The following is a 23028-nucleotide window of genomic DNA, read 5'->3' on the forward strand; positions in this document are numbered from 1 at the left end:
CTGTCAGTTATCTAGTTTTATAACCATACCTTATGTCTATTTGTAACATCATAAAAGAAACATCTTTATGAATACAGGTTTATTAAATAACATTGTTAGAAGGAAAACAATGATGTAGTGTTTTATGCTATGGAGTCCTAATTTCTATAGACAGAGAAATTATTCTGGGAGGAAAATAATTTGAAGGGGTCAATACCAGGCCAATTATCCCAACAAGTGACAACCCTCACAATCTGCCATGCCCAGTCTTCCACAAGTTTTTCCGTGGACTTTCACTAGATGAGGGTTCATTTGGCCCATATGCATTGTTGATACATGGTACATTAATAATTGCATCTATTGGAACATGCCAACAAATACAAAAATAAATATTCTATTTTTCCCACTACCCCCCCCCCCCATTCCATGAGTCCCAGTATAAATCCAATCAATTCTATTGCTGGTAGGTTGATCTTGGCATCTGTGGTGATCAGCAGAAAGAGGATTCCTGCTGAGGTAAAACTCCAGGCAGACATTTTGGTTGGTGCTATGGAGTCCAGTGCTGCTTTTTCAGTAGCTTTTTCAGTAGCTTAGTGAACTCTTCCTGGAGTGACTGCAGTTTTTCCTACTTACCGTAAATCTATTGAATAAAAAAAATTGTTAACATTATTGTGGGGAACCCAGGATTCCATTAATACCAACCATACATCTATACCCCGTAGATTAAAGTCTTTTATTAAGTGCCCATTCAGGTTCCATATTGATGTTATTGGGCATTTTTCAGACTTATTTTTGTAATTTTAAATTATGTCCACCAGTAGGAAAGCAGGTTCTTCATTCCACACAGAGTGTGCAAACCATCTTTCTTGGGGAAAGGTTCTCTTGCTAGACATAGACTGGGTGAGGATCAACAAATCATGATTGAGGTTCAAGATGGTTTAATTTCAAAATGGCTTCCAGTCACTTTGTCCAGTCACACATCTTTTTGTTTTCCTTACTGGCCCACATGGAGTCAACAATGCTGAAATATTCCTGTGATGGGATTATTGAGAGAGGCTGAAATGCAAATTTGTCTTGAGGCAGCACAGCAGACTAGGCAACAGTACAGGGATTAGTCAGTAACAGTAACAGTAACAGTTGGGAAAGCAAAAAAATGTGCCTTTTTCCCCTAAGAGAAAATGACTTATCCAAGGTTATCCAACCTGCTTTCATGGCTAAGGTAGGACTTGAATCCACATTATTTTTCTTTCTAGGTTGGTCCCTTAAATCAAACTGGCTTTCATCACAAATTTGTTTAACTTCTTTTCCTTGGTTTTAAGAGTAAAGAAAACAAGTTTAGCACATATTTAGCAATATCTAGTCTTCACTTTGTAGTTCCAAAAGCATTATTAAGGATATATACAGATTACAATGCAAAAATCACTTAAATTTTGCTACACAACATATGCTAGCTTCAGATCTTCTGAAACACATTTCTTAAACTTTCTTATTACTGATTATATAGAGTATAAGCTTTATCTAGCTTCTTCATCTACAGCAGGCATGTCAAACTGCCGGCCCACAATGCAAAAAAAGTCCCTTGACATCGCGAGTTTGACATGCCTGATCTAGACTATTTCTTTCTCAAACTCCCCTTTCTACATATAATTACAAATCATTAACTTTCTTACAAGCATATACATTTATGAAAATCAAAGCTGTAAACATGGTAGCTCTGCTTAACTATACATTTCACTCATCTCTTATAATACAGTTTACAAATACAAAGGCAGACTGGGGCTAGTATTACTTTTAATATAATTTGCAGTGGAGTTTTGAAAACAGGCTTTTGTTGGGTTCTGGGTTTGCAATTTCTTTCTCTTAATTAGCATATGTGATAAGGAAAAACAGTTAACCAGGTTTTACTAGAAGAAATCAGCTGGCTAAATTTATGACTGATTAAATTATCTATTGAACTGTCCTTGCAAGACCAAGACACAAGAATTCTTGTCCCATTTCTTGGGGGAAGGGATAAGAAAAAGAAGAAATAGAAGAAAAAGATTTCTCTCCACATTGCCTTGCTAGCCAGGCTAGCCAAGATGGAAAGATTATTCCTCATAGCTTAGTTTTTATAAAGAGATTTAGAGGAAAGAAATATTTTGCAGTTGCAAAAAAAATCAGAATAGGCTGCAGAGTGAAGAAGAATTAAAGAGTCTCCCCCCCCACCTTTCCCCCCCCTTTTTTCTCAGCCTCCAGCGTTTACTTGCAGGCTGTTAAGCACAGGTAATGTGAAGAAACAGAAAGATATTGCGCTCTCTGGGTTATTTTCATAGATTATCAAAGCAACATAATTAACCCATCTTTTTAACTTTTCTTACTTTAAACATAAAATTACAATAGTCATACATATACAATAATAGTAAACTAGTCTCTTTCAGTGTAAACTTCTAGAAACATTCATATACTCAGTAACAGCTTTTCAAGAAAATAGTTCTTTTAAGGCTTTTTTCTTTATTTTTTTTAATACAATTGAAAGTATCTTTGTTTTGTCAAATTATATTAAATTACTAGTCTCATCCCATAACAGTCCATTTTTTTACATAAATCCTGTGCATTTCACTTTTTTCGCCTAAATCCAGACGTCCACCAACCTTCCTAATGGAGAGGTTGGGGAACCATGTGAAGCCAAAGTTCCCTTTTCCTTGTCCCTACCTTTTGTGCCTGTCAGTTTGGGGTGTATGTGTACACCCGAGGAGACCTATCCAAAGTCTCTTGGTCATAGCCTGGTGAAGCTCACAAGAGTTTGGTGTAATTAGGAAAGGCACAAAGCATAAAATCAAACAGTATTGGAAAGGAAAAAGGAAAAATTCACACATATGTACACACAATTCACTCACTTTATATTTGGATTTAAAACTTCTCACAGTTCGCACAACAGTTACTGCGTTTTAAAAGTGCACAATTCACTGAATCTTAAATAAGTCAAATAAGTTGTGTTCACATGCTGAGATACACAGAATAACTGATCTAGTTAAGGATATTGTGGAAAAGCCTTAATCTTAGCATTGCTTTCAACTTGGGCACTGAGGAAGCATGCAAAATCATTGAAATTGTCTTTGATTATTTGTATTGTCCCATTTTTAAACTTCCACTGAAATGATGGCATGATAATTGCTATTCACAGGATTCTAAAAAAACAAATATTATTAAAATGTTCAATAATAAAATATATGTTCAGAGACTGGGTTTTTCATTCTTTGCACACCAGCAGCACTGTAGTTCCTGTTGCCTAAACTGTAGGTTCTTGTTCAGGCCATTGTAGATATGCTGCAATTAAGTACTGATTTATTAAGAATATTGTTGGAAAGAGAGTTTGATTTTAAATTGTTTCTTGTGTCAATTTAATGTTACACTGAGTATGAGAGCAGTATTTGAGAAAAGAAAGAATACCATTCAGGTCTATGTTAAATCCAGTTCTGGTAGTGATGATTCTGTAATGGTGATTGATCAACAGATGGGTGACAGTGCACCAGTATGTATACACAGGGATAATAAGACTTCCATCATAGTCTTAAACTCTCTTCAGCATTATTTATAAGTCCTGTGTTTGAATATACCTTACTTTAAGTCCATAGCCTTTCAATAAGTTGGCTTAGGAAGAATGCAAGTATGACTGTCTTCTACCATTATAGGCAATAGTGTAAATAATATTGATGTAATGAAAGTCACCATGTCTGCGGGTGATTTCTTTTTTAATTCATGCAATGTGTTAATGGACTACAGTTGAAAAGAATGGTATCTTTCCATAATGGGTTCTATTTGGGTATTTTTTTGTTTTAAATTTTAGAATAAAAATATTCAGTTCACTTAATACAGTTAATTAACTTAGCTAAATGAAGCAAGGTAATAAGAACTTTAGTAGGAATGTTAGGTTTTCAGTCTTTTGAGATACCTCTCTTGCTTTTCCCCCCCTTTCTATTAGGACACTAAAAATTTCATGCCTGTGGAGTAGCATTATCACCTGTGGATTCCATGTCTTTCCTTGTAAGTAAACCAGAACGAATTAGGGTGAGTGTCAAACAAGTTCAGCAAAATTTAACAAGAGAATGTCCTTTCTTTTTTGGATTCATGCGATGACAAATAATGTAATTCTAGTTATACTTCTGTAGATATATTTCAGTCTGTCCTAGTAATGATAGGATTGAGCTACTAACTCAATCTCCAGTATAGATATATTATTTTGAGCAATCAAAATTTAATTTTGGAAGGTCCTCTGAAAGGAATAGAAACATTAAAAGAAAAAATCAGAATTTTGGGATGTTGCTTTAAAAATAGCAAATATGATGTTAACAAAGACTATGAAAATGGAAAATAAATGGAATGGATAGAAGCAACTAATTTTAAGATTGGGAAGAAAATGAAATGGTTGGGTATGAATATGGCTAACATGAATTATAGTTATACCAGAATAATTACCTTAAATGAAATCAAGAAGGACATGTTAAGATAGGAAAAATTACAGTTGACATTGTTGGGGAGAATATCTGTGATAAAAATCTGTCATGCAGAATTGCTCTATGAGGGAGATAGTCAGTTTCCACAACAGACAGACAGTTAGATTAGATAGATTATATATGTTTAAATATAAAACATTACAAGATGCAAAGGAATAAAGAGAATTCCTGATTTGGAATTGCATTTTGCAGACTGCTAGTTCAGATGAAAGAGTTCAGATGAGGGTTCAGTTGAGAAACTGGAGAATTTTAGAATTAGAAGAGCACAATCTGAGATTTGAATGGCATGGTTTTTTCTGGTATGATAAATTTAAGCTTAAAGTTCATCATAATAGACATGCCATATTGAGAATATGGTACAGATATAAAGTTTGTCTGTGCCTGAAAATACCTTTATAGGTCTCAGCATAAAAAGCGTTTTATAGAAAAGAAACCGTATGTAAAGAATGATTAACTTATCAAGAGTTATAACAGGAACATGGAAACTATAAGATGAAATCAAGAAAGCAATTGATTACAGAAGGATTTAGTTTTCAGTAATTTCCATCTACACAATTAAGAGAAAGATTTAAGGTAGATAAGGCATTTTTAAAATAAATAAATAGTTGGTATCATTGCATTTGTTGCTACTGGGTATGTGGGGGGGGGAGAAGGTGGGATTGTATGGGATTGTATTTATGCCCTGTAATTTTTAATGTTGTAAGCAACCCAACGTCACCATGTATGAGTTGGGCAGCCATATAAATTTGTTTAATAAGTAAATAGTAGGTCTGATTAACGAATAAATAAACATTTGGAATTGAGTAGCAGAAGACAGAATTTTAACTTGAACTATGACCAAAGGATAAAATATAATTACTAAAATGTATACACTTTTATTGAAATTTGAAACAGAAGACAAATACATTAAAGACTGTATAAAGTAGGCTAAAAACTTTGGACACAATATACCAATGAAATAGTGGGAAAATATCTGGTTAAAAGGATTGAAATTTACAATACGGTATAATTTTAAAAAGAATGTATATAAATTTGTATAAAATGATTGGAATATGACTACAGAAAAATTATGTAGAATGTATAAATTTGTTCTTCAAATTTATCTTGTAAATGGATACCATGAAGGGTCATTTTATAATACTTGGAGGACCTGTAAAAAAGCCAAACAAATTATGCTGTGTTTATCTCTAAACATTTCTCTGCTGTTATATTTTAAGTTTAAAGTTCATGCTGGCTTTTCCCCCTTTTACTTAGTAGAAATATGATAATTATGTCACATTACCTTCTGGATGATTTTCTTTCACAGCGGTGGATGTCTGAAAAATTTATTCTTGAGGGCTTAAGGGAATTGGAACTCTTTGGAGGTAAGTGCTTAAATGATATTCATTTTTTTCCTGCTTCATGTTGTTCAGCAAATGAAAATAAATTGGGTATTTGTTACAAACAAGGTGCCACCCTGCATTCTTTTTGTAAAAGTTACAAAATTGGATTGGCCTCATTTGAGTATCTATTTTACAGAATCTACAGATATAATTCAAGGTTTCTCACATTAATCTCATGGATTGCAGCATTCACTGGGAATCCGTTAATAGTTTACCAATTGATTTCTAATTTTGCAGGATGATATAAGTGTTGGATTGATAATCTAAAGTGTACAGGGAAAAGGCTAAAGTTGTAATCTATGCATTTAGTCTAATATTTAGGAAAAATGTCTTCAGACAATGTCAACATAAGTATAGGAAACAGTGATACTCATTAAAAAAAAAGAAATTCCCCTAGCAGTCTTTCCTGAGGCTGCATTATGGTGAAAAAGGAGATATTTGTTCATAAATGCTTGAAACCATTGAAGATCAGAAAATCCTAATATTAAATTATTTATGTCCTTCTTAAGCTTTATTTATATCACTTGTTAAATAAAAAACAAGTCTGGGCAGCTCACAACAGTAATGAAATTAAAAACAAGAAAACCAGGTGCCTCACCCTCCGCCTTCAGTCCATCAACCCATACAATCCTTGGACTCCAATCTTACAATTGCAAATGGCAATCATATGACTCTGGGATGCTGCAACTGTCTTAAATACATGCCGGTTGCCAAGCACATGACTATAGTGATGTTGTGATGATCATAGGTGCAATCATAAGTCATTTTTCAGTGATTGTGTAAGTTTGAATGGTTGCTAAAGAAATGATTGTTGAGAATCACCTATACTATTTTGTTACCTCTGTTGGTTTATAATTCATATTACCGCCATATGTCAAACTCAAATTAGCCATACCTATAAATTTTACAAAGTCTTTAAAAAAATTAAGAAGCTGTTCCTAAAACATATATATATGTTTTAGTGTTGTGAGCCCCAGAGAGTCATGTACTGAGATGAGATGAGTGGCCTTATAAACAAATTAAATAAATTAATGTTGCTTAAAACACAGTAGAGAAGAGAAACAAATTGATATTTTTCACTATCAATGATGATAGCAGCATTGGCCATGCTTCCTAACATTTTCTGTTCAAAAAGATTGAAAATAACCCTGCTTGAGTAGTTTCAATGAAAATAATCAGATAACCAAACAAAAATATCTTTCATAAAGCAGTTTCCAAGTATGTTGTATACTTTAATTGTGGATTTCATTGCCACAAATGGGTACAAAGTCACTAATTTATATTTTCTAATTGAAATCAAGATTTTGAAGGATATATCCACCAGTGGCTACTATAAGAGTAGTATTGATTCTTCAGGTTTAGAAATAGTAACTACTGAACATAGGTTCTGGGGAACAACTTATGCTTTTTCTTTTTCCTTTTCCTTGTTTTTTTCATAGATTAATAAATTTTAACACCAAGCTAGAGTCTGTTATAGAGTAGATGTTTCTTTCATGTAATAATTTTGGACTTCTCAACCTACATAATATTACTATTATTTGAAGAATTGGCTAAGCTTCCAAAGTATTTTTTCTTCATTAGTTTTAGGGTTTCTTGTAACTTCCTCTCAACTAAATCACATATATACAAAAAGAGGGTAAAGAACATGCCTGTGTCTAATAAGTCAGTGACAGAAGCCTGGGATTGTCATATATGTTTACTGTGTGCAGCTTTCTTTCTTCCTCAGTTAAGGATGATGATTACTTTTTGGTGTTTGAAGTCTGCAAGCGGAAACCTTAAACTATTTTCTCCCATAAAGAAAGAATGCAACTTTGAAAATATGTGTGCTTTATGGGAGATAAAATGTGAGGTGTGTATATATGTGTATATACCTTGTTTCCAAAAGAAGCACCAGGTCTTATTTTTGGAGAATGTCTTTATATTCACCTCTGGCAGCGACAGCCCTGCCCAGCTGGCCTACTTCTGCAGCCAAAGGAGCAGCTTCCTTCTGCAGCTGGGAATGGAGCTCTGGCCTGCATTTTGCAGTCAGGCCTTTCTGGAAGGCCTATGCAGCCGAGTACCGAGCTATGGATTCAGTCCATAGTTCAGTCCTCGGCTGCATAGGTCTTGCAGAACCAAGCTATGGATTGAATCCATAGCTCAATTCTTAGCTACAGAGGCCTTCCAGAAAGGCCTTTGACTGCGAAAAACAGGCCTGGCAGCAGAAGACCTCCGCAAAAGAAGTGGGCCAGAAGAAGTGGGCCGGCAAGTAGAGGCCTGGCTGCAAGGTAAGTGGGGGCAGGGCGCATGGGGCAGCCCCACAACCCCACCCTAGCTTGATTTTTAGGTGTGTGCCTCACCCCAAAACTAGAGCTTATTTTTGTGGTAGGGCTTATATTAGACCCACCCCCAAAAAATCAAGCTAGGGCTTATTTTCAGGGTAGGCCTTACTTTCAGGGAAAGACGTGTGTGTGTGTGTGTGTGTGTGTGTAGAGTTGTCATTTACTGACTTGTTCTTCAATCATTCAAAGTTATGGTATTGGAAAAAGAACTTTATAGCCCATTCAAGATCTTCATAGCATCCTCAGTGACATTTATTTTATTTATTTATTTTATTTATTTTTATTTTTATTCCATTTATATCCCGCCCTTCTCCGAAGACTCAGGGCGGCTTACAAGCTTAGCAGTAGCCTTCATTCTATGTATATGCCTGCTTATTAGGGCTTTCACACACACCCCAAGCAGCATTATTACAAAGTCAGCTTAATTGCCCCCAACAATCTGGGTCCTCATTTTACCTACCTCGGAAGGATGGAAGGCTGAGTCAACCTTGAGCCTGGTGGGATGCGAACCTGCACTAATTGCAGGCAGCTGGTGTAACTTAAGGAGGCATTAGCCCACTGCTCCACCAAGGTCACCATTGTGATCACCATTACAGGCTGTACATATAGTTTTGTATCTGACCTATGCTTTTTTTCCTCCTTTTGCAGAGTAGAGAGAGAGGAGAGAAAGGGATTGTAAGAAAATAAGCAGTTTGCTCTTCAATACATTGAATGCTGTGCTCTGGGGAGTGGGGGGTAGAACAAAAGCAAGTGATTTCTTTAGGCAATTTCTCCTTTGCGTGATTTTCCCCCACTCACCTGCCTGAAAGAGTTTGGGGAGAAAAAGATTTCAAGATAAGTATGATAAGCTTTTTACACTGTTGCACATCAAAAGCAATGTAATCGGGCTGGCAACCTGGAGTTGGAACTATGGGTGCACTATGCAAATAGCTTCATCTATTTTTCTTCAATCTCTCTGCTGTTTGGGGGGTGGGGTTAGGGGAAGCAAATTCTGCAGACAATCTCTTTACCTGACTCTTTCCTGCTACTTGCGCAATCACATTGCTCTCAATGTGTAGTAAAGCAAACAGCTTACTCTCTGGGAAGTCTCTTTTCTCTTTAATTTCTACATTCTGTGAATTGGGTGGGATGGGAAGAAAAAACAAGTATTTTCTGTAGACAGTCTCTCCACTTTCCTATACACCCACCCACACGTATATACAGATGTGCATATATGTATATTTTGTATACATAAATACATACACACATAACAGTTACATATTTTTCAAGAATTTACTGTTTTTGATCACAGATGTTAATTTGGAACCAGATATTTTGAGGTTATTTTTACTTGTTTATGAATTGTTTCAAGTTTATTTTTAATGAGTATCTGTTTTAAAAAACAAAGTTGAATTATAAATTTCTTTGCTTCAGAGCAGCCTCCGGGTGATTCTCGGAGAAAAGTAAGTGCCTTTCATAGGCTGTGATGTTGTGGTTTATTGCATGGAAATTTATTCTATTCTTTGTAGACATTTTAAATTTATTTTATCTTATTTATACATCAAATGTTTTAGCTTTATATGTGTGGATACAAGATTTCACCCTGGAAATAACGTTGTGGTGATTGGCATACGTATTTTATTTTGGTCAAAAATCTTGGATTCTCAAATGACTAATCTGATGAGGTCTTCTTTATGTTGATAATTGGTGTAATGCTTGTTTAAAAAGTAAAATAAAAGAGTAATAGTTGATCTGGTCTTAAAAAAGTAATAAAAACTCAAACTCAAATCTAAATAAGGCATGCCCAGACAAATTACTGTAACTTTTCATAATTCTGGCCAGATTCAGAAAAACTCATGTTTGCTAATAGTTAGGAATAGTACTTGTGCATTTATGAACAATTACATAGAATATTTAAGAGATTATGGTGCAACTTCAGATTTGCCTTCTCAGAAATTCCATTGATTTCAAGTAGGTTTCTTCTTAAATACGTGATATAAAGTTATACGGGAGAAATCAACATTCAGTTTAGTATCACTTAATTGTTTATAATAAAGCCATCAGCTGCCTTGTTTTCAGTCATTATTATTCTTTCATCAGTGATAAGCTGTAGAGATGTCATCAATAAAAATTCAAAGTGTTGAGGATAAAGCATCTATCAGTTTCAATCTTGATAACTTCAGTTTCTGAAAGACATTTTTTTTAAGAGAAATCTTCCATGGTATGTATGGAATTTAGCTGTCTCTGCTAACTTCATCGACTTCTGCAGCCATTCGTCCATTGTGGGGATTGAAGCGTCCTTCCATTTTTGTGCATACAGCAGTCTTGCTGCCATCAACATATATAACATCAAAGTTCAAAAAAAATCCCCCAAGTCTTTCCATTAAAACCTCCCCCCCAAAGGTTTCTGGTTTTATCTTTATATTAACTTTAAGAATCTTCTGTATTAGAATATGAAATCTACTCCAATATTTCTTTGCTTTATCACATGTCCACCACAAGTGATAAAAAGAAGAAGCTTAAACTAGAGCAGACATGTCAAACACAAGGCCCGGGGGCCAGATCCGGCCCGCGAAGTGGTTTCATGTGGCCCACAAAGCCATCCTGGAAACAGTGAGGGAACGGCCCCCACTGCCTTGGCCCTGGCCCAGAGACCCTCCTCCTGCCAGAGACCCCCAGATCTGTCCCACTCCTGCCCAGGCCCCCATAGGCACCCTTGATGCAAACGATGTAGAGCTGGCCATGCCCACCCAGTAGGCCATACGCACTTTAGCCATGCCCACCCAGTAGGCCACACCCACCCTGGCCATACCCACCCGGCCCCCTGAGGGCAACTGCAATGCTGATGCGGCCCTCAATGAAATTGAGTTTGAGACCCCTGAACTAGAGGAAAATAAAGTTCATTCACGGAAACCTCAAACAAGGAAGTGTCTGTAGGAAAGAAGGGATGCTGTTCAAAAAGTCTAGCAGTGCTATAGAAAAAGATGATTATCAAGGAGAGACAAAATAAAACAAAATTGTTAGCTGGTAGCAACAACAGAAAACTTAATGAGGACAAAAATGATGCTGGGTAAAATAAAATTGACACAAAATTGAAAGTGTCTGAACATTTTAATGTGTCAAGAAGACTAAAGAGATCTTGCTATAAGAAATAATGGAACCGATAGAAAAATCTAGGTGAGGGAATTATAATTATAGGAAAAAAATGGTGGTGGGGGGGAGAGAATGGCAAGATAATGCTGAAGTAGCATTTGCCCAATCCTAAAAATTGCAAATGTGTATCATTTTTCCCCCTAGCTTTTGATCTGGTATTTCAACGCATTAGTCATTTTTACCACATCATGTTTTCCAAACAAGTTTTATCAAAATATAAATTCAGCCAAATTTATAATAAAAAGCTGACACTTGAAATTATTTTGCTTGTTTGCCATTTTACACCAAAAATGATCCAGTGTTGAAATCCTTGGGGAACAACATAATTTGATTTATTTGGAGGAATTATATCAAAAGTAAAATTTTAATTTCAGATTTTTAATATGTTTGTAAAACATATTCAGTAGTTTTCTTCTGCATGAATAGACTTTTTCAAGCAGTTATTTTTTTCATGTGGCAATTTAGAAATTAGTTTATGATGTTTTGTGAGACCTAATAGATTTGCTGGAAGTTATATTCCTCTAAATAACACCATGCTATGTCTATTATTTTGTGCAGCACAAAAGTTGAATTATATTTGTTTAGTGTGAGTACTGCATCTTAGAAGAGTTTTAAGATGGAATTGAACATATACTTACCAGATTAAGCCTTATTGAATTCAGTAAACTTTGAGTAAACCTATTAAACTGAGCTTTTAGACAATATCTGTTCTGCTCTAAAACCTGATTTCCTGTTCTGCTTGCAAGTTTTCCTTTCTAGTATTTTCCTTTCTTTTTAAAATAAAGTATTGTTATTATATTTTTCTTCACGCAATATATATTGTGCTTTTCAAAAAAAGGGAGAGAGATTAAAAGAAAACAGTTTATTTTTTTTTCTGTTGTATTGCAAAGAAAATATAATGAATATAGCATTTTGGAGATATATATATATATATACACACACACACATACACACATACATACACACACACACACACACAACTCCGTGTCCAATACACATATGGATGGACCGGGGACACCCAGAGGAAATGGGATCGACCATGACAGGTGACAAGCAGGAGCGGCAGGGTGGTGAGGTTGATGGATGTGTGCTGCCCAAAGATAGGAGGGTATTCTGCAAATGGATGAAGATAGAGTGATGCAAGGACGACGAGATGAGAGTGGCACAACTCGCAAGGAGGAAGAGGAGCAAGACAAAAAACGACATGCCGAGATCGCACAGCAGAGCAAAGCGAGGGGTGATCCATCAATAAATCCCATTGGCCGAGCAAGACAGGGAGGAGGGGTGCTGCAACACGTGCATGCATTTGCATGCAAAGACCAGCTGGGAAGGACACGATCGACGAGTGAATAACAGAGGACGGGGGCAACAAATGGACACAACGGAGGAAGGAGAGCAGGGTGATAACAGAAAGACACGCATATCACCGGATCGTGATACACAGCAATGGCTACGGGAAGAAGGGAATTGGAGGATAGATCAGCAACAACACTAGATGGCCAGGTGCAAGAAAGGCTATATACTATGTCAGGGCTAGGCAACCTTGGCTCTTTTATAACTTGTGAACTTAAACTCCCCAAATTCCTGAGCCAGCATAGTCCACGAGTCATAAAAGAGCCAAGATTGCCTACCCCTGTACTATATCAACCCCTGGATTGTAAATATATACTTAGAAATATTGAATTGCATGTTTTGAGCAATAATAAAGATGTGTGTGTGTATTTAGAAGTAACATAATTTTGTAGATGAACAAATGCTGCTTGTGACAGATTCAGCAAGAAATACAGCCAATTGTATAAAGACTTGGATAGCATTTTACAACTGGATAGTCCTTTCCAAAATTATGCTTTAGAGATGATACCACTTTCAGCAAAGGATATGTTTTCCATTTCTCTTTACTGATACAAATAGTGCCAAATATATACAATATTGTTTTACAGATTTTATAATATTTTTCTATATCTTATTTTTTATCTTCTAGACCAATGAGGCAAGTTCAGAGTCAATAACATCTTCCCCAAAGAGGGACACCATGAGCACTTACCTGCCTGACATCAGTTGTTATGAGTTACTGACCATAATAGGTAATGTTGGCCCCTGTAATCCCAAATGTGTGATAAATCTGAAAACAAGTTTAGATAAATGTCTACGGAGATTCTCAGTCATCCAGGTCATGGTTGTCTCAAAAGGTGCTTTTTCTAGAGGCAACTGGATTTTCTTGTTTTTGTTTGAAGACGTTTTGCTTCTCATCCAAGAAACTTCTTTAGTTCTGACTGGATGCTGGGGAATGGAACTGCTGAAAGGACTGTGTTGTAGACTAGAGATAAATGATGTCATATCCTTCCCCCACTGTTGAAAGAGGGCTGTTCAATTTTGAGATAGATGGCCTCTTTGACCCCTCTTTTAAATCAAACCTCTGTCCAAAATGTGGACCTTTCTCTCTTCAACAGAGAGTCTTTTAAATGCAGATAGATTCTGAATCTTGTCCTGATGGGTTTGTTCTCCTGTGTTGCGCCATGTATGTATGAAGTGATTGTTTTATTTTCTCAATGTATAGATCTGCACATGTCTATCGCATTGTACTGCATATATCATGTTGCTTAGTTTGTGTCTTGGTGTTTTATACCAGGGCTTTTCAACTGGTGGTATACGTACCACTGGTGGTATGCGAGCACCGGGCTGGTGGTACACGGCATTGCCTTCCTCCTCCTCCCCCCCCATGTCACGCCCATGCACCGGCCTTGCTGCATCGACCCGCCGGGAGCTCTGTGTGGACTGGAGCCCATCGGCGGAGGTTGGGGCCGGCTGTACACGCCAATAAGCTGGTGACTCCGTACTACTGGCCCTGACCTCTGCCGATGGGCTCCAGTCCACAGAGAGCTCCCGAAGGCTGAGGGAGGTTGTGGCCCGGCGCTGTGGCTGCCAGGGCTCAAGCGCCAGGATCAGCGCCACTTTGCAGCTGATCAGCGTTTCTTCGGGGCTCAAGCACCGGGATCAGTGCCGCTTTCCAGCTGTTCGGCCCTTCTTCGGGGCTGTCAGGGCTCAGCGGAAGCACCACGATCAGTGCCGCTTTCCAGCTGTTCGGCCCTTCTTCAGGGCTCAGCGGAAGCGCCACGATCAGCGCCGCTGTGCAGCTGATCGGTGCATCTTCGGGGTTGCCAGGGCTCAAGCGCCAGGATCAGCACCGCTTTGCAGCTGATTGGCCCTTCTTTGGGGCTGCCAGGATCAGCGCCAGGTTGCAGCTGGAGCTTCTGAGCCCTGAATAAGCACCAATCACCTGGAAAGCAGCACTGATACTGGTGTGTCTGCTGAGCCCCGAAGAAGCACTTATCACCTGGAAAACAGCATTGATCCCTGCTCACACACACACACACACACACACACACACACACACACACACACAAACACATGCTAGCAGTTACAGCTGAAGGCATTTCAGCCTTCAACTACGGCTCCCAGTCCTCCACCATTTGCAGAGAGAGGCACTTGCACTTCCATTCTCTCTCTCTCTCTCTTCATGCGGCATTGCCCCCTAGCAGGGCTCCTAATTGGCCCTGCACCCGCTCATCTCCCATCGCCCCTTGCAGGCCTGCCATAGAGCTAGACGTGAAGCGCCTGGGGAAGGAGACGCAGAGGCAGGCAGGCAGGTGGGTAGCGAGTCCCCTCCAAAGTGAGGCTGTGGAGACGCTGCATCCTCCCAGACCGCGTTCTGTCCATCGCCTCAGCGCCGCGCCTGTCTTCCGTGTGGCCGCTGCCGTCTTTTTCCAACGGGTGCATCCCCAAGGAGGCTGTTGGGCGCCAGCCCCAGGCTCTGCCCCCACCCCAACGCTGCCGTCTGAGGGTGGATTTCTGGCCTCCCTCTGTGTGTCTCAGATAAGGAGCAAGGTCCCTCGTGCCTTCTGAGGCAGTCAAAGCCTGCGTGGAAAAGAATGATCTTTATAGAAGCAAAATAAGCCCAATTTCGGGCAACTGCAACGGAAGCATGACTGTGTCTGATACCTCCCTATATTGGACTTCAGAAAGCGGTTTTCCTAAACCGAGAGTGCCTGGTAGCAAGAGGAAATAATGGGTAAAGGAGACGGGTGATGTGGTGTGGGGGAGTTGGAGTCGTTGAAAGCACAATTGCTCGAGAATGAAGGAGAAAAGAAGAGAAGAAGCGACCCAAAAATCTTAGGGAAGAACTGGAAAAACAAAAAGGTGACAAAAGAAGAAGCCCAGAATTGTGAACTGCTAAGAATGAACCAAGGTTGGTGGAGGAATAAAAAGAATTTCTTCAAATACGATCAAGTTAAAAGGAAAAAAAACAAGGAAGGAAGGAAGGAAGGAAAGAAGAAAGGTAGGGACAGTGGGAGAGAGGGAGGGAAGGAAGGAAGGGACAAAGGGAGGGAAGAAAGGAAGGAAAGAAGAAAGGTAGGGATGGAAATGAGCCTACTCTGATGGGGTGGCAGAATCAGAAAAAAAAATTGTTTCTTTTTACCAGCATAGTTAACTTTAATGAATTGCTATCTTCATTCATAAAGTTTTACTGCAAAATTAGATGTTGTTTTCAACCCTGCACTTCCCTATTTTCTCTAAATTCCATCCATAATGATTTTTATGTTGGTTATTTATAGAGCGCACATTTCAATTATATGTGTGGATATATTTGTATGGAGTTTTAAGGCCTTTTATTATATTTAATATCAGCGCCTAATATTTGGCCTTTGTCAAATAATAACCTGTGATCTCTTCTTTCTCATCATACTTTCAACTATTTCAAAACCTATGTGTAAATATGTACATATTATCACTAAGAAAGAAAATATCTTCCTCAGAATTTAAATTTGTATTCATTTTATAATTTTGTATAATGTTATTTACTTTTTTTAAAAAACTGAGGTCAATTTATAGTACAGTTTAAGATTGTAATAATATACACTTTTTAAGACATGATGGAGTCCACTTCCAAACACTAGTTAATGGGTTTTTTTAACAAAAAAACCTAACTTTTTTGTCAGATACACTGAGGGGAAAAATTATTTGATGCCCTGCTGATTTTGTACATTTGCCCACTGACAAAGAAATGATCAGTCCATAATTGTAATGGGAGGTTTATTTTAACAGTGAAAAACAGAATAATAGCAAAAAAATCCAGAAAAATGCATTTCAAAAAAGTTATACATTGATTTGCACTTTAATGAGTGAAATAAGTATTTGACCCCTTTGCAAAACATGACTTAGTACTTGGTGGCAACACCCTTGATGGCAATCACAGAGATCAGGCATTTCTTGTAGTTGGCCACCAGGTTTGCACACATCTCAGGAGAGATTTTGTCCCACTCCTCTTTGCAGATCCTCTCCAAGTCATGAAAGTTGTGGCTGCTCAAACCTTCAGCTCCCTCCACAGATTTTCTATGAGGTTAAGGACCTTAATGTGCTTCTTCTTGAGGCACTCCTTTGTTGCCCTGGCCATGTATTTGGGTCATTGTCATGCTGGAATACCATCCACAAACCATTTTCAATTACCTGGCTGAGGGAAGGAGATTCTCTACCCAAGATTTGACGGTACGTGGCCCCGTCCATTGTCCTCTTGATGTGATGAAGTCGTCCTGTCCCCTTAGCAGAAAAACACCCCCAAAGCATAATGTTTCCACTTCCATGTTTGACGGTGGGGATGGTGTTTTGGGGTCACAGGCAGCATTCCTCTTCCTCCAAACACAGTGAGTTGAGTTGATGCCAAAGAGCTCAATTTTGGTCTCATCTGACCACAACACTTTCAACCAGTTCTCCTCTGAATCATTCAGATATTCATTGGCAGACTTCAGATGGGCCTGTACATGTGCTTTCTTGAGCTGGGGGGCCTTGCGTTTGCTGCAGGATTTCAGTCCTTCACAGCATAGTATGCTACTAATTGTTTTCTTGGTGAATATGGTCCCAGCTGCCTTGAGATCATTGTCAAGATCCTCCCTTGTAGTTCTGGGCTGATTCCTCACCGTTCTCATGATCACTGAAACTTCACGAGGTGAGATCTTGCATGGAGCCCCAGAGCAATGGAGAATGACAGTTATTTTGTGTTTCTTCCATTTGCGAATAATCACACCAACTGTTGTCACCTTCTTACCAAGCTGCTTGGCGATAGTCTTGTAGCCCATTCTTGTGGCCCATTCCAGCCTTGAGTAGATGTACAATGTTGTCCCTGACATCCTTGGACAGCTCGTTGGTCTTGGCCATGGTGGAGAGTTTGGAATCTGATCGATTGTTTCTGTGGACAGGTGTCTTTTATACAGGTAACAAGCTGAGATTAGGAGCACTCACCTTTGGCTTCCGGTTTGCGCATGTGGCGCCTGCAGACATACAGGAAGAACCCTCTCCCCGCCGTCCTATTTTTCTTCCTCGGAGGACCTTGAAAAGGGTCAAAAGTCGCCCTGGAGGGGTGACCATCATGAGGAGGCCCTTCCTGTGATCATGGAATGGTGGCAGCCCTCCACTTGATCCTGAGCAGCTCCTCTGGCCTGAAGCTCTAATGACAGAGCTTAAAATTTTCTTTAAATGGACCAAAGAAAATATTCAAAAGATATAAACTGATTTTATATTTAGATTGTAGATTTCTAAGGGAAAGGAAAACTAGCTATTAGAACATCTCTGAATTATATCATAGAATTTGGAATGATATAATGTTGCCAACAATAATTATTCAACAATGGATGTTGCAGAGATATTTATAGTAGAGACTTAGGAACTTTGGAAATGCGATGCAATTGTTGGGAAAATCCCCAGTTAAAAACTTAAAGAAAGGTTTTACTATTAAGCAAACAAGGGATTTGAACTTGGACTGAGAGATAATTATTGGGGGGATTTGTAGTAAATAAGAAACCATGTAGGCTTTCTATGAGTAAATTACAATAACATTGTGAACAGAGTGCTTTGAATTTTAACGTTGTTTAACCTGTTAACTTTTTTTCTTTCACGTATATATGACAGATCACTTGGGTTGCAGATAGATGTAGAGGTTTATAAATTTTGCAAGGGATCTTTGCAAGCTATTATTGTTGCAATAGATTTGTCAGAGATAATCTATTTTTGTCCTTTTTTTAATTCACATTTTTCAGTGTTTTTGTTTTATTTTGTCTCTGCTCAGTTTTTTATATTGGATTTTGTGTTTTAATATTTTGAATAAAATAAAATTGTTTTTTTAAAGAAAACTTGTATGAAGAATAGGTGACCCCCAAGCTAAAAGAAGAAATAAATAGGGGAAAGAAGTGGACAACTAAGTATTGAAAAATTGTTTTATTCTCCATTTGTTGATTTACCTTATTAACTAAAATCAACACATTAAAGTATTAATATATAAATGAATGCCTTAATTTATTAGCAAAAAAGTGATTGAAGAAATGCAGCTTTAAAATATAGATTATGGAGATGACTTCCCTGAATTCTACTATAACTAAAACCTTCAAAATGGATAAATCCTAAAAAATGTTACATGTCTCATTTTGGTTGAACTAGTATTGTAAAGATACTACATATTTTTTTCAGGAAAAGGTTTTGAGGAATTAATGACTGTGAATCTGGCACAATATAAACCAAGTGGGGAATTTGTCACTGTCCGGAGAGTCAACTTAGAAGCCTGCACCAATGAGATGGTAGCATTTTTACAGGTAAAATTAGCAATCATGTGCCACATTTGTTTGGTGTGTTCCTTAGTTCTTACCCAGATTAATATATGACAATTGTACAGTAGAATATAAGAATTATTATGACTGAAGCCCATTTGGTCCTATATTCTGTTCCCACAGGGGGCAATTTGATATTACCAGAAAAAAGTATAATAGTATTTTATTCCTTTCAGTAGTACTTCCTGCCTCTGCTGTTAGTCACTAAAGTCTCCACGAATTGTGATTGCCAGCTTAAAATCTGAATGAATAAATTACATTATTAACAGAATACTATATTTTGTAGCTAATCATTATTATTTAATTCACTCTGGATTGTCATATCTTATTCCATATCTTACAAGTCTGATTTTCCAAGAATATCTTGTTACATTTTGGTTTCAGGGTGAGCTTCATGTCTCAAAATTCTTCAGCCACCCTAATTTAGTGCCATATAAAGCAGCCTTCATAGCTGACAATGAACTATGGGTTGTTACATCATTCATGGCATATGGTAAGTAAGATTAGGAAAGGACTTCCTGCTCTTTCATATAGGATTTGTTTTTATGATGTAATGAATGCATATTCAGGCAGTAATAATAATTAGTTGCAACATTAAAATAATATTAAAGACCCATAAAGCTGTGTTTCTATTCCATATATTAATTTTGCATTACCTGCCTAAACATAGACAGTTACAATGATTTTTAAGTCAATTTGTGTTTTAGAATTTATTATTGAACTAGTTATTCACTGAGTAAATTCAAATTAATGTACATTGATAGCAGATAAAAAAAATGGAAAGTATTTTAAAATACAGATATTTCTAAAGCAGTGCAAGCAAAAGCAGAATGCCCTCTATTACTGAGATACCAAGTCACTTTTTGGTAATCCAAACTAAGAAGGTTCTGGTTGTGAATTATGTTGACAATAGGAGGTTAGATTGAGGGAAACGAGATGAATTCTTCTGTTGTCAGTATGGAGAAGGAAAATCCATTAAGGACAACTGCAGCTCCTCCATTTTCATCTATACTTGGGAGAATTCTGCACATGAACTTTCCAGGAAAAATATATTCTAATTATCATACTAAATGATTAAATATATATGTTACATGTTTTCTAAGGACCTCATTTCAGACCTCCTTTTGATTTGAAAAATTACTCTGAACAGTAATGTTAGGACAATAGTGACTGGTCCAAATTCACGAATTCATAATTAAGTAGGTGAATCTAAGTCTTCCTGAACTTAGTCCAGTAGTAGATTTAAATCCCATTGGTTCTTGTTCCTTATGGAAATTTCTGGTTTCTCTCCTTATTCTCATCATTGCTGATGTAGAAAATAGCCTTCATAAAGAATGAGAAACCTTAAAGTCTTTTGTGAAGTAGAATTACAATTTCACATCTAATGGCTTCTCATCTTTTTGATTTTTATAAATAGAAGATACATCTATTAAGATTTTATTTTATTTTTTATTTTAATCCCATTTATATCCCGCCCTTCTCCGAAGACTCAGGGCGGCTTACAATTTAAGCACAAACCAATGTGCTTAGCAATAACTGTATCAAATCATAATATTGTATTCATTCTGTTTTTTAAAGGTTCTGCTAAAGATATAATACGTACACATTTTATGGATGGTATGAGTGAACTAGCTATGGCTTACATCCTTCAAGGGGTATTGAAAGCTCTTGATTATATACACCATATGGGTTATGTTCATAGGTAAGAAAGATCATTGCAAATGTTAACTAGTAAAAGAATCATTTCCAGTTTGGATAGGTGGGGGTTTGTGGCTGTTTTCTCTCTGTCCTTTTTGCATGCAGGAGTGTGAAAGCCAGTCATATCCTGATTTCTGCAGATGGAAAAGTGTATCTTTCTGGCTTGCGCAGTAACCTCAGCATGATCAGCCATGGTCAGCGTCTCAAAGTAGTTCATGATTTCCCCAAATTTAGCATCAAAGTTTTACCGTGGCTTAGTCCAGAGGTCTTGCAGCAGGTATGTTAGTTTTCTTGGTATCATGTTTCTCAGCCTTTAAATGTGCATGGCATAAGTTTTCACCACCTATTTTACAATTTATTTCTGAACAGCTTCAGATAATGACTTTCTAAAATTACTTGGTATTCTGACTGTAGAAGTTTCAATATGTTTTCTTCATTCTTAAGGAACCCTTTTTTCTGACATTGATGCTGCAACAAAAGCATTGTCTGATTGATGAATGGATTGATTTGGGGGTAATTGTGATATGCTTGTCTATTTTTCAATTTCATTGAATAACATTTGAAATTCAATACTGTTTTGCTTTTCTGATTTTAGAACTTGCAAGGTTATGATGCAAAATCTGATATCTATAGTGTAGGAATAACAGCCTGTGAGCTAGCAAATGGCCATGTCCCATTCAAAGATATGCCTGCAACACAGGTAAGAGATTTTCTGTTTCCCTTTCAATTCAGTCCCTGACTGTATATATGACAGCAAAACCACTAGAATTATTATATGACAGCAAGGCCCCTAGAATTATAACACTAACTGCTCTACAGTAGTGTGATATTTTTCACCATACTTTTTGTTCTCATGCTTCAGATGCTTTTGGAGAAACTCAATGGAACTGTACCTTGTCTACTAGACACAACTACTATTCCTCCAGAGGAGCTGACTATGAAGCCATCACGCTCTGGAGCTAGCAGTAGTCTTGGAGAAGGCATGGCTGCCAGCAATACTAGAGCCTCTAATGGTGAAGCTGCACTGCATCCTTACCATCGTACCTTCTCATCATATTTTCACAACTTTGTAGAACAGTGCTTGCAAAGGAACCCAGACTTGAGGTATAGTGAAAAGAGTGAGATTCAGAGGATATGATAATCTGTTGGTAACTGTGAAGTAGTGCAGCTAAAGTCAGAGCTAAAATATTCCACAGCATTCAGTGGTACTTGGAAGCATAATATGAAATAACAACAACAACAATAATAATTTATTTATTTATTTATTTATTTTATTTCTATACCGCCCTTCTCCCGAAGGACTCAGGGCGATGTACAGGGCAATAAAATACAACATACAAAAATTAAAATAAGATTAAATTAATCTAGCCCTAACAATAAATAATTACAAATTACAAATTAAAAATACCCCAAACCCATTAGACCAGGCCGGCTTGTTCAAATAAGTAAGTTTTCAGATCACAGCGGAAAGAGCGAAGGTTGGGAGCCATCCGGAGCTCAACCGGTAATTGATTCCAAAGGGCTGGCGTGCCCACAGAGAATGCTCTCCCCCTGGGGGCCGTCAGCTGACACTCTCTGACCGACGGCACCCTGAGGAGGCCCTCTCTGTGGGAGCGCACAGGACGAAGGGAAGTTGACGCCAGCAGCAGGTGCTCCCATAAGTAATAATAATAATAATTGTTGCAAAACATGTAACTATTATCTCCCTGTTAAATCAATTTCTCCATGCCAAATGAGCAGGCTTTGAATGGTTTGGGATGATTAAACATGTTATATGTTCGTGGAATTAGTTGCTGTTGGAATCAATGATGAAAATATCAATGAACATATACATTTGTCAGTTAAAGAACTTGAACAATGAAAAAGCAGGTTCAGATTAGTGATGCAGGTAAAGAGAAAACCTTTTTTCTGATTGTTTCAGCAATGGTAGAAAAATGGAAATGCAAAATAAGCCCTTTGGCTCATTGCTTTTCATGTGGTGGCAAGTTTATATGACATTATAGTCCATGGTGCTGCCAACTAACCAACTTGTAAAAAAAAATCAACCAAAGAAATTATTTTTAAAGCTTTAACATATTTCCTTTAGAAAAAATTGATGCAGTTTATTGTTACCTCAAAGAACTTTAAAGCATCATATTCCTCAGGGTATGTTTATTGAAAAGATTTTTAAAAGGGTTAGGATTTATGTTTTTTTAAAAAATATATTTTAATTTCCTACATTTCTTTCAGCTTCCTCTAAGGCAAACTAGAATAATAATCAGCTTGGCAGAAAATGGACTCAGCAGTTCATTCAGATAGAAATTACTTCAAAAGTATTTTAAAAATTACTTTCCCCCTTTTTAAAAAAAATAGGCTTTTCCTCCCCACTAAA

The 23028-nt window shown here is 37.4% G+C and overlaps 1 protein-coding gene across 7 annotated transcripts in view; it reads left to right on the top strand.

The window, feature by feature from the left end:
• The window catches only part of STRADA (STE20 related adaptor alpha), a 29322-nt gene that overhangs the window by 945 nt on the left and 5349 nt on the right, over positions 1–23028 (top strand). For 2 of the 7 annotated variants that reach the window (XM_081344794.1, XM_081344795.1), the window contains exons 2-11: positions 3941–4026; positions 5779–5836; positions 9589–9617; positions 13289–13391; positions 18823–18944; positions 19344–19452; positions 20538–20661; positions 20763–20934; positions 21253–21357; positions 21520–21761. In XM_081344794.1, the coding sequence (XP_081200920.1) occupies positions 3991–4026; positions 5779–5836; positions 9589–9617; positions 13289–13391; positions 18823–18944; positions 19344–19452; positions 20538–20661; positions 20763–20934; positions 21253–21357; positions 21520–21761 (1100 nt within the window). In that variant the 5' untranslated portion in view covers positions 3941–3990. Of the gene's footprint in view, positions 1–3940; positions 4027–5778; positions 5837–9588; positions 9618–13288; positions 13392–16623; positions 16852–18822; positions 18945–19343; positions 19453–20537; positions 20662–20762; positions 20935–21252; positions 21358–21519; positions 21762–23028 lie in introns of those variants that run through there. The other 5 variants (XM_081344796.1, XM_081344797.1, XM_081344798.1 and 2 more) reach the window with 4 other exon arrangements.

Source organism: Vipera berus, assembly GCF_964194415.1.
Source record: "Vipera berus genome assembly, chromosome: Z".
Taxonomy (NCBI): Eukaryota; Metazoa; Chordata; class Lepidosauria; order Squamata; family Viperidae; genus Vipera; species Vipera berus.